This window comes from Microcaecilia unicolor, chromosome 11, assembly GCF_901765095.1.
Source record: "Microcaecilia unicolor chromosome 11, aMicUni1.1, whole genome shotgun sequence".
In the NCBI taxonomy this organism is placed as follows: domain Eukaryota; kingdom Metazoa; phylum Chordata; class Amphibia; order Gymnophiona; family Siphonopidae; genus Microcaecilia; species Microcaecilia unicolor.
Window position 1 is genome coordinate 173208753 of NC_044041.1, and position 17843 is coordinate 173226595.

Genomic DNA, 17843 nt, shown 5'->3' on the forward strand with positions numbered 1-17843 from the left:
GGATTACATTGTGATGAGTTATGCGATGAGTTATGGATTAAGAATCCAATAACCAATTCTTAATCCACAGAAGGACATTGCCTGCTCTTCCACGGCTCCTTAATTTTTTTCAGGAGTATCACAAGAGGTAGTGTATCTAGATTTTCAGAAAGCTTTTGACAAAGTTCCTCATCAGACACTTGAGGTATCTGGTCAAGTTGCTACAATAAGACAGAGGTAAATTGGTGAAGTTACCAGTTCATGTCTGAGACAGCAGTGATTTCCTTAAAGAAATACAAAGGGACCCTTTTACAAAGCTGTGCTATGAAGTGTCCTGCACTATTTTTAGCACATAGGTTTCCTGTGTGCTGAGACCATTTTTAGCATGGTTGTGTCATCTTCTTAATCATCTCACTTGTCGTGGCAAATTGGGACTACTGCCAGGTTATCACAGGAACCCAGCAGTAGTTCCCATCCCCAGCATGCACCATTTCCAGTATAACAAAAACATTTGTAATTTTTGTAGCGCCGCATGCTGCCCGGTTACCACTGGGTTAGAGCAGAAGCCCTTACCGTCACCTAAATAGGTGGCGGTAAGGGTTCCCCCGGAATTGACCACGTGCCAATCCCTGTGATTAGCACATGGCCATTTCCTTTAAAAAATGCCTTTTACCCATTGCAATAAAAGGGGGTCATGGCGCACAGCAAACCTACGTGCTAATGCCACTGCAGGCCCCCTTTTACCGCAGCTTGGTAAAAGGGGCCCTAAAATTTAGCTGGATATAAACTAATTTTCGTGTTAATGTCGTTTCCTCTTTTTTGTTTCTTGATTCTGTTTATATTATTTCCATTTAATTCAGAGCTTCTCCCCCTTCATTTGTGGTCTAAGAAGAGAGGATTTTCTTTGCTTTTCTGTGTGAATTTTCCTAAATGTTTTTACATATACTAATATAAGTACATAAGTAATGCCACACTGGGAAAAGACCAAGGGTCCATCGAGCCCAGCATCCTGTCCACGGCAGCAGCCAATCCAGGTCAAGGGCACCTGGCAAGCTTCCCAAACGTACAAACATTCTATACATGTTATTCCTGGAATTGTGGATTTTTCCCAAGTCCATTTAGTAATGGTTTATGGACTTGTCCTTTAGGAAACCATCTAACCCCTTTTTAAACTCTGCTAAGCTAACTGCCTTCACCACGTTCTCCGGCAACGAATTCCAGAGTTTAATTATGCGTTGGGTGAAGAAACGTTTTCTCCGGTTTGTTTTAAATTTACTACACTAGTTTCATCACATGCCCCCTAGTCCTAGTATTTTTGGAAAGCGTGAACAGATGCAGATAAGTGACGGCAGATAAAGGCCTGAATGGTCCATTCAGTCTGCCCAACAGTCATATCCATTGTCAATTCAAGATTAAATCAACAATAGTGATTACTTTACTTACAGTCTGTCAGAAATATCTAACATCTGGGTCTACCTGTCAGTGAATAACAAATGAGTTCTTTGATTTGGCTTTGCCCCATTAACTATGTAGCAAAAAAAAGTTTTGATCTCCCTAAAAAAAGCAGCACTGTGCCTCCCTGCATACGCTACTGTATTTGCTTGTGTTAATAATTGCAAACTATAAATATTAAAATAAAAAATAACTCAAGCAACTTACAGCAATACAGTCTGTTTTTCATGAGAGTCATTTTAGAATTTTAGTGCAAAGCTTAATTAATTATTTATTTATTTATGAACATTTATACCCCACTTTTTTCCACGTAAAGCAGACTCAAAGTGGCTTACAATGTACAGATTAATCAATTACAATTACATTGGATAGGGGGGAAGGAACAGAGTAAGAAGGAAAAGGGAAAGGGAAGAGAGACTAAGATGGATGGAGGAAATCCAGATGCGGAGATGGCCCAGAGTGGTTCGAACACGGGCTTACCACTTGCTAAACAGGAAGTACCGCTGGGCTACTGCAGCAGCCCGGCAGTACTTCCTACCCCTAGCAAGCCACCATATCCGGCGCTACAAATATATATATTACTAGTAAGAAATGCCCGTTTCTGGCAAAAATGAAACGGGCGCTAGCAGGGTAATCCCCCCCCCCCCGTCCTCCCTCCCGAGTTGCAGACACCCCCTCCGTGCCTCCGATTCCGAGTTGCATACCTCTCCTCTTCGTCCCTTCGTCCCTCAGTGACGTGGTTGCGAGGGCCGCCCCGCCCTCAACGTCATCGCGTTTTGACGCGAGGGCCGTCCCGCCCTCAACATCATCGCGTTTTGACGCGAGGGCGGAGCTACAGTGACTGGAGCCTGCAGGCCAAACCGGATATCTCGGGCGCCTCAAGTTTCCGGCTTGAGGCTTCAAAGTGCCTTTTATATATATAGATTTTTGTTGTACCGGAGTGTACCACGGTGGTAATCGGGCAGTGCCACATGCTGCCCAGTTACCATTGGGTTAGTGCAGGAGCCCTTGCTTCCACTCAACGAGTGGTGGTAAGGGCTCCCCCATTCCCGAAATGGCCACGCAGCAAGTGTTTTACTTGCCACATGGCCATTTCCTGCAGGAAAAAGAGACTTCCCTTTTACCCGCTGCGGTAAAAGGGGACATCAGCGCACATGAAAAACATGTGCCGACACCAGCGCAGGCCCCCTTTTGCCACAGCTTGATAAAAGGGGCCCCCAGTTATTACAAAACAGGACAGCACGTATAATCTTTACATCTAGTAAATTTGATAATGGAACACCTTTACTGATATAATTGCACTGGCTCCTATTAAAGGCTAGAATAATTTTCAAATCATTTAATAAATTCTGTATGGACTAACTTCTGCTATTATAATTAGTTTGACCAATAACTCTTTTAGACCAAAGTCCCTCCGTTCTTTACAGTGACTTGTGATAAAATAAGCTGTCCTAATGGTAGCACATTTTGATAAATTCCTCCTTCAGTGAGAGATAGATTTCAAATTATAAGTTTGTTTGGTTAACTCTCAAATGGGTCCTTTTACTATGCCACTGTAAAGAAAAAAAGTGGCCTGCAGTAGTGTGGTGTGTGTTTTGGGCGTGCACTGGGCCATTTTTTACTGTGGCTGGGAAATAGGGCTTTTTTAATGGGTTGATACTCACCAGAAACTATTACAAAACTAGAGTGTGCCTATTTACGGCCTGAGCCCTTACCACCACCCATTGACTAAGGGCTCATGCGCTACCATGTGGTAAACATGCAGCGTGCAGCAACTGCTGATTACTGCCAGGAATACCCATCATGGTAGAAAATAGAAAATAATTTTCTACCATGGGATATGGAGCACATCAAACTCAGAAATGCCCCTGGATGCACACACTAACCCGGCGGTTGTGCCAATTTGGTTATTCACTACCTGCACATTAGCCCTCCCGCGCCTTAGTAAAAGGGTCCCAAAGTTAACTGGGGAAACCCTTTGAATATTGACAAAGGATATGCATGAAAATAGGGGGGGGGGGTTGGATCATTTATGGTTCATTTTCCATTCCCCACCCCTCTCTCCAATTTTGGGGTGTGTTTTTCCCAGTTCATTTGATACATACATTTTAATAATTTTATATGTATTTGATTTCATGTGTGTTAATTTATAGGCTTGTATGTACAATTTTGCACAAGCTCTAAACATTTAAAGATGATAACAAATGTATATCCCTAACAATGACTCCTATGTGTTCTTAGTATTAAACCCCAGAGACTTAAGTCTGAGAGCACTCGTACAGAAACACATGTGAAGCTCAATGTCGGAGAAAATCAACAGTGGCTAAGAGTATTTGACTGGGACAACGTTCATGAATTAATAGCACACTACTGGTCTTTCCTGGCCAGGACTGAGTACAGAATAAGTTACTAGACTCACCTTCATATGTCCTTTGGTTGATCCATTGATGTCTATCTGCAGTAAGTTACCTATGAAAGGAAGAGGAGTTGGACCTGGGGGAAGTTTGCCTCCTTGGTACATTGACTTCCTTATGAAGAAGATCAGCAGGCTGGACAGACAGACAGCCAGGAAGAGGGTTTGTGCCATAACAGCATCCATACTGAGATGGAACAAGGTTTCTTCTTCTTAGCGTGGATTGGATTCTCCCAGGTGTTTGATCCTGTCACTCTTTTTATAATCTACTAGTAAGAAATGCCCGTTTCTGGAAAAAATGAAACGGGCGCTAGCAGGGTAATCCACCCCCCCCCCCCCCGTCCTCCCTCCCGAGTTGTAGACACCCCTTCCGTGCCTCTGTTCCGAGCTGCACACCTCTCCTCTTCCTCCATTCGTCCCTCAACGTCATCGCGTTTTGACGCGAGGGCCGCCCCGCCCTCAACATCATCGCGTTTTGACGCGAGGGCGGAGCTACAGTGACTGGAGCCTGCAGGCCAAACCGGATATCTCGGGCGCCTCAAGTTTCCGGCTTGAGGCTTCAAAGTGCCTTTTATATATATAGATTAATCAAATTTATCTTAACTCACAACTATTTCCGCTTTAACAATGATTAGCTACAAATAATGGGCACTGCGATGGACAGCACCCCAATATGCCAACCTCTTTATGGCTGAGCTGGAAGAGACATTTCTGAATATATACCAGACCAAACCCCTAAAATACTACCGGTACATCAATGACATTTTTATGATTTGGACTGAGGGGGAAGAAACTCTGAAACAATTTTACAATTCCTCAATACATACTGTAAACCCCCTGGTGGCAGAGCAAGGTATTACAATGATGGTACCAAATCTGTCACAGTGTTTCCCCAAAATGACTCAACACCAACCAGGGAGTTTAACAATAAAAAGAAAATATTTTTTTATTATTTGAATTATATTTAAATGTTAACGAAATTTTACCAACTTGCAAATTTAACATATGTATTTCAATTACAGGTTTGCAACACAAATCAGTTTAGAAACATTGGGAGCATACATACCAGACCAAACCCCTAAAATACTACCGGTACATCAATGACATTTTTATGATTTGGACTGAGGGGGAAGAAACTCTGAAACAATTTTACAATTCCTTCAATACATACCATCCTACAATCAGATTCAAAATTGACTACTCCCCAGAAAAAGTCAATTTTTTGGACACCACAGTCTCAATCAGCGATGGCTATATACAAACATCCGTATACAAGAAACCCATAGACAAATACAGCTACCTCCACAACTCCACCTTCCACCCTTCACATAGAAAAAGATCCATTATTTACAGCCAAGCCACAAGGTACCACCGTATCTGCTCTGACCCAGGGGACAGAGACAGACACTTTCAAATCCTGACTGCATCCTTCGAACAGAAAGGCTACAACCCCAAAATAATCTCCAAAAATATTGCCTCCTCCCTCAAAACACCCAGGGAAAGTCTGCTACAGTACAAAGAAAAAAAAGCCACAGATAGAATCCCTCTTATAGTGACATACAACCCAGAGCTGGAAAAATTAAGAAAAATCATAAAAGATCTATAGCCTCTACGCCAGGAGGATGAATTACTGAAAGAGATATTCCCATCCCCACCAGTGCTGGTCTTCCGACAGCCACCCAACTTAATACACAAGCTAATTAGAAGTAAGCTCCCAACACAGACTCAAAAAGAAAAGAATGGCACACATCCTTGCAATATATCCAGCTGCAAATTATGCCAAAACATTTCACAGGACCCCACAGTCATTCACAAAGGAAAAATATTAAACATTAAGGAACCTTTCACATGCTCATCTTCCAATGTGGTATATATCATTCAGAGCCAGATGCATCAACCAAACGTTAAAAAATCTAAATCGTTAAAGTCCCTAACAATTTTTAAAAAACGAAGAATGCACCAAAAAAACAAGTCGCACATGCTCGGTGTGGTATTGAAAAGTACAATGTATCAAAGAATCGTAATCCCCGTCTGTAATCGGCCCCTAAAGCATGCGCAGAGCAGCCAAGCGTTTTGCTGGCTGCTCTGCGCATGCCACAAACGTCAAAACTCCACCAAAAAAAACCAGAAACACATGGCTCCCTGCTTCCCCCTGCATATAGAAAACAAAAATCAAAAAAAGGATCGGGAGGGGCAAAGGCACTCATCAGGAGCGCCCTGTATGGACGGTCTTGCACCCCTCTTGCCCCCCCCCCCCCGAGGTCGCTGCTGCTCCCCGCTTCTGCTCGTATAAAATAAAAAATTAAAACAAAACTAAAAAGTTTAGCAGCCCCGGTCCCCCTCCCTTCCCGTGTCTCTCTGTACTCCTTCTCCCATAGCTCCGCCTCCCAGCATCCTCCACCCCATGCCCCGCCCCCTGAAATCGTCGCTGCCGCTACCCCCCTCCCCCGGACCCACCCCCCCGCATTACCGGGCCCGTGCAGCGCCTCTGTATGAAGGTGCTGCACGGGCAAGAAGACCGTCTGATCAGTGTGAGTCTTCAGGACGTCTCTCTCCTTCGTCTTCCCTGAGCTGGGCCCGCCCCCGACTGATGTAAGTAACCTACGTCATATGGGGGCAGGCCCAGCTCAGGGAAGACGAAGGAGAGCGACGTCCTGAAGACTCACACTGATCAGACGGTCTTCTTGCCCATGCAGCACCTTCATACAGAGGTGAGAGGCGCTGCACGGGCCCGGTAATGCGGAGGGGGGGTCCGGTGGAGGGGGGGAGTGGCAGCGATGACCTCAGGGGGGCGGGGCATGGGGCTGAGGATGGCGGGAGGCGGAGCTATGGCAAAAGGAGATAGAGAGAAACACAGGAAGGGAGGGGGTGCTGGGGCTGCAAAATTCTTCATCTTTGTTTTTATTTTTTATTTTATACAGGGGGAAGCGGGGAGCAGCGGCAACCTCGGGGGGGGGGGGGGCGGAGGATGGCGGGAGGCAGAGCTATGGCAAAAGAAGCAAGAGAGAGACACAGGAAGGGAGGGGGGCCTGGGCTGCTAAACTTTTCATTTTCATTTTTGTTTTTATTTTTATTTTATACAGGGGGAAGCGGGGAGCAGCGGCGACCTCGGGCAGGGTGGGGGCAATGCCGTCCATACAGGATGCTCCTGACGAGTGCCTTTGCCCTCTCCCGATCCTTTTTTTGATTTTTGTTTTCTATATGCAGGGGGAAACGGGGAGCCACGTGTTTCTGTTTTTTTTTGCTGGGTAAGGCTCAAACATGCTCTGGATTGGCTAGATTTTTTTTTTTTTACATGACAGTCTTTGTGAGTCCACACAGCCACAACGAGAGGTACAGACCTCTCATAGATTTTCCGACGTTTTTCCTGCGTTAAGTTAATCAGAAAAGGTTAGTGCATCTCGTTACAATACAATTTCTGCAGGAATCCCTCATCTGCATTCCGTTTTCGTTAGCTGCTACCCTCGTCGGAAAATATCTTTTAATGCATGCTACGGTTCAAAAATTGGTAGTTAAAGGGTCTTTAATGGGTCGTTAAAGTTTAGTGCATCTGCTTCTCAGTGTAAAAAAATGCAACAAAGGCTGCTATATTGGAGAAACAAGTCAGATGCTAAAGAAGAAATTTAAATTACATAGAGGGGCATAATCGAACGCGAACACCCATCTCCATGGGCGTCTATGTCCGAGAACGGGTACGTGAAGGGGTGGGACAGACCGTATTTTCGAAAAAAAATGGGCGTCCATCTTTCGTTTCGAAAATACGGTTTGTACGGACCAAAATGCCATGGATTTAGTCGTTTGTGAGCTGGGCTTGGTTTTTTTAGCGATAATGGAAAATAAAAACGCCCAGCTCAGAAACGTCCTAATTCAAGTCATTTGGTCATGGGAGGGGCCATGATTCGTAGGACACTCGCCCCCCTGACATGCCAGAACACCAACTGGACACCCTAGAGGTCAGTGCGGTGGACTTCAGAAAACGCTCCCACATGCATAGCTCCCTTACCACGGGTGCTGAGCCCCCAACCCCCTCCCCCAAAACCCACTACCCGCAAATGTACAACACTACCATAGCTCTTAGGGGTGAATGGGGCACCTACATGTGGGTACAGTGGGTTTTGGAGGCCTCCCATTTACCAGCACAAGTGTTACAGGTGGGGGGGGGATGGGTCTGCCTTAAGTGTATGCGGTACCCACTAAAAGTGCTCCAGGGACCTGCATACACACAGGCGTCTAGGACTTGTTGCTGCTGTATAACCTTGGCACACCAGTTGATACCTGAAGACTAATCTCTTTGAAAAAGTCCTTTATTTGAATAACTACTACTACTACTACTTTTTTTTTTTTTTTAGTTCCAATATTGTTATTGTGTTTTATAAATGATAACAAATGGCTAAAATAAAGCAATTAGCCAGCTTAACAAGTTAACAGTAACAAGCATCAGCATACATGTTCAAGTTAGGGCAAGTCCGGGATTATTTCGATAACAGATCATAATCATAAGTCACAGGAGTAATACATAATTTCAATTCTGACAAAGGTTATTACGTAGTGAGTTTAGTAAAGGAGACCATATTTTGTTGTACTTAACAAGTGAGTTATGTTTTTCAGCCGCAGCATATTCATATTTAGCTAAAATACACACAGAATTCCACCATGATAAATAAGTTACTTTGTCAAGATCTTTCCAACAAAAGAAAAGTGTTCTAAGGGCTTGATGTAACATTAAATCCAGTAATTGTGCTTGATATTTGTCTATTGATGATTGTAACATTAGTGATCCACATATAACTATATTATATGATAAAACATCTTGAATATTCAAGGTGGAAGATATTGTGTCCCATACAGAATTCCAATATTCTTGAATATATGGGCAAGAATAAATGATATGTTTAAGATTTCCAACATCTTTTTCACAGGTCCAGCATTTATTCGCACTGTTTTTTGGTTTTATTGTGTTCAATTTGGCGAGTTTAGCAGGAGTCCATAGGGCTCTGTGTGCTAAGTAGAACATAGATTGTGAAATGGACGCTGATTTGGTGATATGAGTAATTTTAAACCAAAATTTTTCCCAAGTTTTTTCATCTAGTTGGGCATTTAGATTGCATTCCCATGATTGCATGGTATTAGTAGGTTCTTTGAATTTAGCTAACTGTAGTATTTTGTACCATTTAGATGTGACTTTTTTGGAAGTCATAAAAGACTTGCAAAGTTGCCAACAAGAAGGGTAATCAGTAGTTAATTTTTTTATATCTACGGAGTTAGTTACACAGTGTTTGAGTTGAACCCATTTGTAGTATTGAGAACTTTTAAGACCATATTTTATACTTAGTTGGGCAAAAGGTAGCCAAGAATTATCTTTTATAACATCATTGAGAGTCCATATACCAGCTTTTTTCCAAGTATTCCAATTTATGTAACAATTGTTAATTTTGAATTTTGGATTGATCCAAATTGGGATGTACATAGTATGTGTTATGGGATGTGTGACAACTGAATCAAGTTCATTAAAAACAGTTCTAAGAGTTTTAAACAAAACATTAGAAGAAACATTAGTCTTTTGAGACCAAGGGAAGAAATGTGTGGGTGTGTCTGGTTGCTTTAGCATTTCAATCTGGAACCATGATGAGGTGTTGAGTTGTTCTTTATCATACACAAATGCTGAGTTTTGCTTTAGGAGAAAAGATATGTGATAATCATAGAAACTAGGAAAATTGACACCACCTTTTAGTGGACATGCCTTCAATTTTTTAACTGAAATTCTAGGTGTTTTATTATTCCATAAAAATTGTACTAATTTAGCTTCAACCTTCTTATATGTTGTTGGATTTAGTAACATAGGTAGCATGCTAAGAATGTAGTTAATTTTTGGCACTATCATCATTTTTATGGTTTCTAGTCTACCCCACCAATTAAGCCTTAATGGTGACCATTTTTGAGTTAGTAATTCAGTAATTTTAATTATATTTTCAGAGTTATATTTAATAGTGTCCTCAATAGTGGGGCCAAATAAAACTCCCAAATACTTAATTTGATTATCATTCCATTGAAAATTATATTGTTGAATAATATGTTTCAGACAATTTATGGGCAAAAGTTCCGTTTTTGTGGTATTTAATTTATAACCGGATATTTTGGCATATTTAGATATTAAACACAGTATGTGAGGGATTGATGTAGGAGAGGTGAATAGTAGAACATCATCTGCATACGCGGCTAATTTAATGTTTTGTTGACCGATTTTAACGCCACTGATAAGGGGGTGTTGACGAATCGATGTTAATAATGGTTCAAGGGCTATATTAAATAATAATGGAGATAAGGGACAACCCTGTCTAGTGCCCCTTGTTGGTGTAAAAGGCTTAGAAATTACATCATTAATTTGAATAAATGTAGTTGGGGAGGTATACAGGACTTTAATTATATTGATTGATTGTGCAGATAAACCATACCATTGTAGTACTTTGAACAAATATGGCCATTCTATACGATCAAATGCTTTTTCAGCATCTAATCCTATTGCAACCAAAGGAACTGATGTTTCTTGTCCATGCATTAGTATGTTAGAGAAGGTTCTTGTGTTATCTGAGGAGGATCTCCCATTCATAAAACCCGTTTGATCCGGATGTATGATTTTAGGTAGGAAAAGTTGTAATCTCTCGGCAACAATTTTGGCAAATATCTTGGCATCCAAGTTTATTAAAGATAATGGTCTATAGTTTTGCACAGAACTGGGATCTTATTAGGTTTCAATAGCACAATAATATTGGCTTCAGTAAAAGTGCCTTTTATATTACCAGTTTCTATCATGTAATTGTAATAATCACATAAAATTGGGGATAATATAGACTTAAAGGCTGAATAGAATTCAATTGGTAAACCATCCGGTCCGGGAGCCTTTTTTGTCGCCATGTTTAGGATAGCTATATTAATCTCGTCTATTGTGATTTTTTTTAGAAAACATCTTATTGTCTTCTTCTGTGATAGTTTGATGTTCTAGTTTTCTCAAAAAATCATAGTTTAATGACTCAGTTTCAATGTCTGAAGTATATAAGTCTTTATAAAAAGATTGGAATCTATTTGCTATGTTTATGTTATTTGTTAGAAGAACATTATTCTCATCTTTGATTGAAGAGATGTAGTTTTTTTCTTTGCGGGCTTTCAGATAATTAGCTAGGAAGTGTCCTGCTTTATTACCTTCATAGTAGTATGTTGCATTGTTATTAAAAATATCTTTGCTAGCTTTAGTACCTAATATTGTATTATATTTGAGTTTGGATGCCTTAAGCTCTTCTAATATGGGTATATTGTTAGTATCACTTATATGTATTAGTTCTAAAGATTTTATTTTATTTTCTAATTCCAATATTTCATTATTTAATTCTTTATTTCTAGAGGCTGTAAATGTTATTATTTCCCCTCTTATAAACGCCTTAAAAGCATCCCAAAAATTATTCCAAGAAGTGTGATTTGGCGAGTTGAAGTGAAAATATTCTTGCATTGCTTTTGATATATATTCTATGAAATTAGGATTAGTTAGGAGTGTGGAATTAAATCTCCAACGATGTCTATTTATTTGTGTTTGGTTGATGCTGAGCTGCAGCGTAATGTGTGCGTGATCTGATAATAAAATATTGCCAATGTCCGTGTTAAGTACGTCAGCTATCAAAGATGATGATATTAAAAAATAATCAATCCTGGAGTATGAGTTATGGGGATTTGAATAAAAGGTATAATCATGTTCTGTCATATGTGTAATTCTCCATATATCACAAAGTTTAAATTGAGATATTAGATCGAGAAGATTTTGAGTTGCTTTAGGAGGTTTATAGGCATATTTACATTTTCTATCAATTATGGGGTTTAATATAAGGTTAAAATCACCACCTATAATGCAGGGTGTGTCACCTTCAGCTGCTAACATATCTGCCAGTGATAGAAAAAATTCAGGTGAGTCTGAATTAGGTGCATAAATGTTTAATAACGATATTGTTTTGTTACATATTTTTATGTTAATATTAACCCATCTGCCCGAGTTATCATTTTTATGAGATAGTATGTCTAAATCCTTATTTTTTTTAATAAGAGTCATGACTCCGTTCTTATTTCCTATAGCAGATGAGAAGATAGGGGGGAGAAATCTTATTAGCTTCAGCAACTGATAGGTGGGTTTCTTGTAGCATAATTATATCAGGATTTAACTTTGTGATATAATTCAAGATTTTCTTTTTCTTAATAGGATTTTTCAGGCCCTTTACATTGAAAGAAATTATTTTAATAACCATAGAGAATGTTTATGAAAATTCTCAAAGAACCTAGCCTGATGTATATTCCGTGACTTATAGATATGAAAACTTGCATAGTTTAATAATTGTGTGAGAAAACGACTTAAACATGTAATGATGCTAACCTTGTGCTTAGAAGAAAAAAAAAACCATCAGCACAATTGTAATGGCATAGGATGTAAAGCACATAATAAAGTGAGGGAGAGAATGTTATACCTAAGAGAATCCCACCACTTATGAAAAGATTGTATTGTGACATTTTCCTATAGGTATATGTCTTTTTTTTTTTTTTTTTAATTTAAATTTTTTTTTAATTTAAATTTCCCTATAATCAGTTCATATTTAGATAGGAAATAAACACTTTAACATTGTAAGAATAGTAAAACCACGTGTTGCAGACAGATAACATTATGTGCACAATAGACAAATAATATTATAAGAACAATTAGTAGACTGCATTAGCAATAGCATATCGTGTTAGATAGCTCACGTATTACAACCTTCTAACATGATCCCAATGTGGACAATTTAGAATCAATAGAGATTGATATCAATATGATCACTACACTGAATCACAAAAGGAGTTTCAAGTAGAGAAAAGTGGTAAACTGTTCATTAAGATACTGGAATTATGATACTTCTTCAATGCAACCAATAGCACTAATACTTATATCTCCATCACACTCATTGATAAGTATGCGAAAGATAGTTGCAGTGTCATTTAATCAGCACGGAGAAATAATGTACTCCTAGTGTCATGCTGATAAATACGTTTAGTACAGTAAACACATCGATAACAATATAGTTTTCATAACACAAATAGTGATGCGATTAGGGTGAAATGTCAGGCTGCAAACTGAAAGCTTGTGTGTTTGCTGTTAATGAATCATAAATGAATAATAGTTAATCACAACCGAAATACCTTTTACTTTTGATTCGTATATCAGCCATATTAATAGGGTTAATGTTTGTATTGCCAAATTACTATACCAAACATGATACAGTTTCATTGGACTAATTAACATCCTGTTAACTATGACATCACTGTGCTGTGAGACAAAAGCACGGGTAAAAGGAATCCTCCAATTTGCTGATGTTATAATAACTATAGCACTGTGATTAAAAATAAATAAACCGTGACATACATCTTTATAGTTATGAAATTAATCACTGGGTTAATTCTTAAGACTCGATGCAATTCAAATATTGGTGAGCACTATTGATATAGATGACAATAGAATAGCTTCAAATTCCTGATTGTCAGTGCAGTTAAAGATAGAAAGAAGCTATCAGATCCATCATATTGTGGAGTGTGTAGTTTTGTTATCTCTGCCAATAGGGGCAATTAAGCAGCGAGTCATCCTCCAGTTTAGCATTCCAGTTTATATTCCACTTACAGATTGTCACTGTTGTTGAGTGTCAGCTTGCTGAGGAAAGCCATAAGATTAGCATTTAACAAGGACTCTGAACAGTCTATTGTTCAGCTAATTACAAGACAGCCTGAATCCATGAATGAGACACTGTCCCACAAATCTATACTCACACTATTATTGTGATCTATTAAATTGATAACAGTATAGTTTAGTTACTGACACGATGAAAGAAATGCATAGTAAATAGTAGCTAAACAATAAAACATTATAGCACTGGAAAAATAACTGCCAATCAGCAGATTCATATGCACAGCACTGTTACAGGAATACAAAAACAGCAAAGTAATATATTATAGTAAATGCTCCTTAGCACAGATTAATAGCCTAATCAATAATCGCCACGTTGCAGGGACTGGCAGCCATCATCAAAAGAATGCATCTTTAATCGCACTGATCCTTTCATAAATTCAAATTAAGCTATGCTGTTATGTTTACAAATCATCATGTTATTTTAATCTTGTGAGCGTAGCTAGTATAATGGTGTTTAAATGGCTTCCCTTTCCCAAGCACAGGGCGGGAGAATTAGATAGAAACTAGTAGATCTGCCATACTGAAAAGTGTGTAGTTTTGTTTTCACTGCTAACAGAGACAATTAAGCAGCGAGTCATCTCTGTTGCTTAAGAAATGTTAAATAGTGGTAGTAGCAGTAGTTAAGTGTCAGCTTGCTAACAAAAGCTATGAGATTAGCATTAACAAGGACTCTAAACAGCCTACTGTTCAATTAATTACAAGACAACCTCAGTCGGGACCCATTTCACATACAGTTGCAGTTCTATTTCCTTATACAATTGAACAAAGCGGAGAGTGAAACGCTGTCCCATAAGCCTGTACTCCAGGGGCGTATCTGAACTTCAACGGTAGGGGGGGCCAGAGCCGAGGAGAGGGGGCACATTTTAGCCCCCCCCCCCCGGCGGCACTGACCCCCCCCCCCCCCCGCTGAAGACGAAGACGCCACCACTCCCCCCCCCGCCCGACTACTTTAAACCCCCCCTCCTCCCGCCGTCGCGCCTCACCTCCCTTTGCTGGCGGGGGCTGGCCCGCCAGCTGAAGTCTCCGTCCTTCCTTCCGTCACTCTGCCGTCATGCCTCACTTCCCTTTGCTGGCGGGGGACCCCAACCCCCGCCAGCTGAAGTCTCCGTCCTTCCTTCGTTTGGGTTTGGTGGTTTCTGACGTCCTGCACGCTGCACGTTGTACGTGCGTGCGTGCAGGATGTCAGAAACCACCAATCTCAAACAAAGGAAGGAAGGAAGGATGGAGACTTCGGCTGGCGAGGGTTGGGGTCCCCCCGCCAGCAAAGGGAGGTGAGGTGCAACAGTGGAGTGACGGCAGGAGGAGGGGGGTTGAGAGTGTCATTGGTAAGGGGGTCCAGGGGCAAATCTGCGGGGGCCAGGCCCCTGTGGCCCCATAGCAGATACGCCCCTGCTGTACTCACTATTATTGTGATCTATTAAATTAGTCACAGTATAGATCAGTTACTAACACAATAAGTGTAATGCATTAGAGAAAATGGTAGCTAAACAATAATACACTGACAGTATTATAGCGCGGGAAAAATAACTGCCAATCAGCTGATTCATATGCACAGCGTTGTAGGAAAACAAAGCAGCAAAGCAATATATTATATTATTGCATTAATTCGATTTTACCAAAACAGAGATTAATAAAAGAAAAGAACTGTGTATTCATTATAATCAACTAAATGATCCTTAGCACAGATTGATAGCTTAATCGCCTCGTTGCAGGATCTGGCAGCCATCATTGTTTTAAAGCATCAGCTCGAGAGGATAGCAAACTACTTTTGGCTGACTAATTAATATTAAGATCACTGCAATCATAATAAATAACAAAGAGTAGGAAGGCATCTTTAACCGTGTATATCCTGTCATAAATTCAAAGTAAGCTATGCTGCCATGTTTACAAATTATCATTTTATTTTAATCTTGCGAGTGTAACCAGTATAATGGTGTTTAAGTGGCTTCACCCTCTCAAGCAACAGGGCGGGAAAATTAGAGAGAAAACTAGTAGATCCTCCATATTGTAAAGTGTGTATTTTTGTTATCACTGCCAATAGGACAATTAAGCAGCGAGTCATCCTTGTTGTTACCTGTCAGCTTGCTAACAAAAGCCATGAAATTAGCATTAACAAGGACTCTAAACAGCCTACTGTTCAATTAGTTACAAGACAACAACTTCAGTCCGGACCCATTTAGCATGCAGTTGCAGTTCTATTTCCTTACACAATTAAACAAAGCGGAGAGTGAAACGTCATCCCACAAGCCTGTACCCATACCGTACCCATACTATTATTGTAATCTATTAAATTAGTCACAGTATAGATCAATTACTGCCACAATAATTGTAATGCATCAGAAAAATGGTAGTTAAACAGTAAAATGCTGACAGCATTATAGCGCGGGGAAAAAAATAACTGCCAATCAGCTGATTCATATGCACAGCGCTGTTGTAGGAAAACAATACAGCAAAGCAATAAATTATAGTATTGCATTATTTCGATTTTATCAAAACAGAGATTAATAAAAGAAACAAATTGTGCATTCATTATGATCAACTAAATGATCCTTAGCACATATTAATAGCCGAATCACCACGATGCAGGATCTGGCAGCCATCATTGTTTTAAAGCAACAGCTTGAGAGGATAGTAAGCTACCTTTTGGCTGACTATTAGAGAAATTTATATTACCATCAGAAAGAGAGAATATGTAAACTTGACTCCAAATTTAGGGAAACCATGTGAACACATTAACAAGAACTCAGTTTATCAGCACAGTTTAGTTAAGTAAGAAAGGAGAAAATAACTCCATTCAAGTGAAGGCTGAAACAATCGACAGCTTTAATTTACAACTTGTCAGGATGCATCTATTTTGCTTGGAGATATTTCTTCCAGGAAATTAGCTAGATCTTCAGCCTCTGTAAAGTCCTTAGTTTTGTTATTTATCGTAACTCTTAGCCGTGCTGGGTAGAAGATTCTAAATCTGGCATTCAGCTCCTTAAGCTTAGGTCGAAAAGCCAGCAGAGATTTCCTTTTTTTGATGGTGTTTTTGCTGAGATCCGGTAAGAAAAGTATAGTTGATCCTTCATATTTAATTGGAGCTTTAATTTTTGCTTGTTGCATTATTTCAAATACTTGATTATATCTGAGGACTTTGAGCACAATTTGCCTCGGATATCTGTCATTTGAACTCCGGTAGGTAGGCACTCTGTGTGCTCTTTCAATTTCAAAGTCTTTATTGAATTTTAGATTTAGTATTTCAGGAATGAATTTTTCCAGAAAAGAAATCATATTAGCTCCTTCAATTGTTTCAGCCAGTCCAAGTATGCGTATATTGTTGCGTCTCGCTCGGTTATTACCATCTTCCAGCTCTCTCTCCAGTACAGTGATTTTCTTGCATTGACGCTGAAGCAACTTGATGTTCTCTTCAGAAGCCTTAGCTTTATTTTCAAGTATTTCTACTCTGTTGTTAAATCTTAATAAATCCAATTTAATGGAGGAAACATCTTCTTTGATTTCTGTGATATCTCCTTTAGTTTCACACATGAGTTCTTTGAGACATCTGATTTCTTCTAGTACGGCTGCTGCATTTTCATCAGCTTCAATAGAAGAGTTCTTTTGTGGAGATGCAGGTTCAGTTCTATTTCGTTTACCTGCTTTATTTGAAGCCATATTAATAATTTCACCTTCAGTGATGATTTTTATTAATCAGAAAAGTTCTCCTTCCTTTATTTTCAATTTATTTTCTTAAGTTATCTTGACTTAGGTGGGAGCTCAGCTAACACACGTCCTGCTCACATGGTGCTCAACAGCGCCCCCCCCCCCACTACTACTACTACTTAACATTTCTAGAGCGCTACTAGGGTTACGCAGCGCTGTACAGTTTAACAAAGAAGGACAGTCCCTGCTCAAAGGCGCTTACAAACTAAAGGACTGGGTTCAACTAGAACTATTAGTTCCCAGGCCCCCTCACAGCATCCAAAACCCCAGTGCATAGGAACACAACCTGTTCTGCAGTCTAATTTAAATGCTCATGATTCAGCTCCACACTCCTCAATCTAAAGGACGAAATGTCAAGTTGGGGCAGTCTAGATTTCCTGAATAGAGGTATGGTGGTTAGGTGCTGAAGGCGACATTGAAGCATTGAAGCACATTTACTCACAGTTAACTGCAGATCAGAGGTTGTGCCCCACTGGCAAAGAGTCTTCCTGGTACTGAGATTAGCAGTAGGTCAGAGCTGGCAGAATGCTGTACAATGCCCTCTTTCAG

The 17843-nt window shown here is 40.0% G+C and overlaps 1 protein-coding gene across 1 annotated transcript in view; it reads right to left on the reverse strand.

Moving 5' to 3' along the window:
• Positions 1-4064, reverse strand: part of LOC115480088 (cytochrome P450 2G1-like) — a 64757-nt gene extending 60693 nt beyond the window's left edge. The window contains exon 1 of the mRNA XM_030218546.1: positions 3851-4064. Within this exon, the coding sequence (XP_030074406.1) occupies positions 3851-4030 (180 nt within the window). The 5' untranslated portion in view covers positions 4031-4064. The remainder of the gene's footprint in view (positions 1-3850) is intronic.
• Between the last annotated feature and the right edge of the window lie 13779 nt (positions 4065-17843).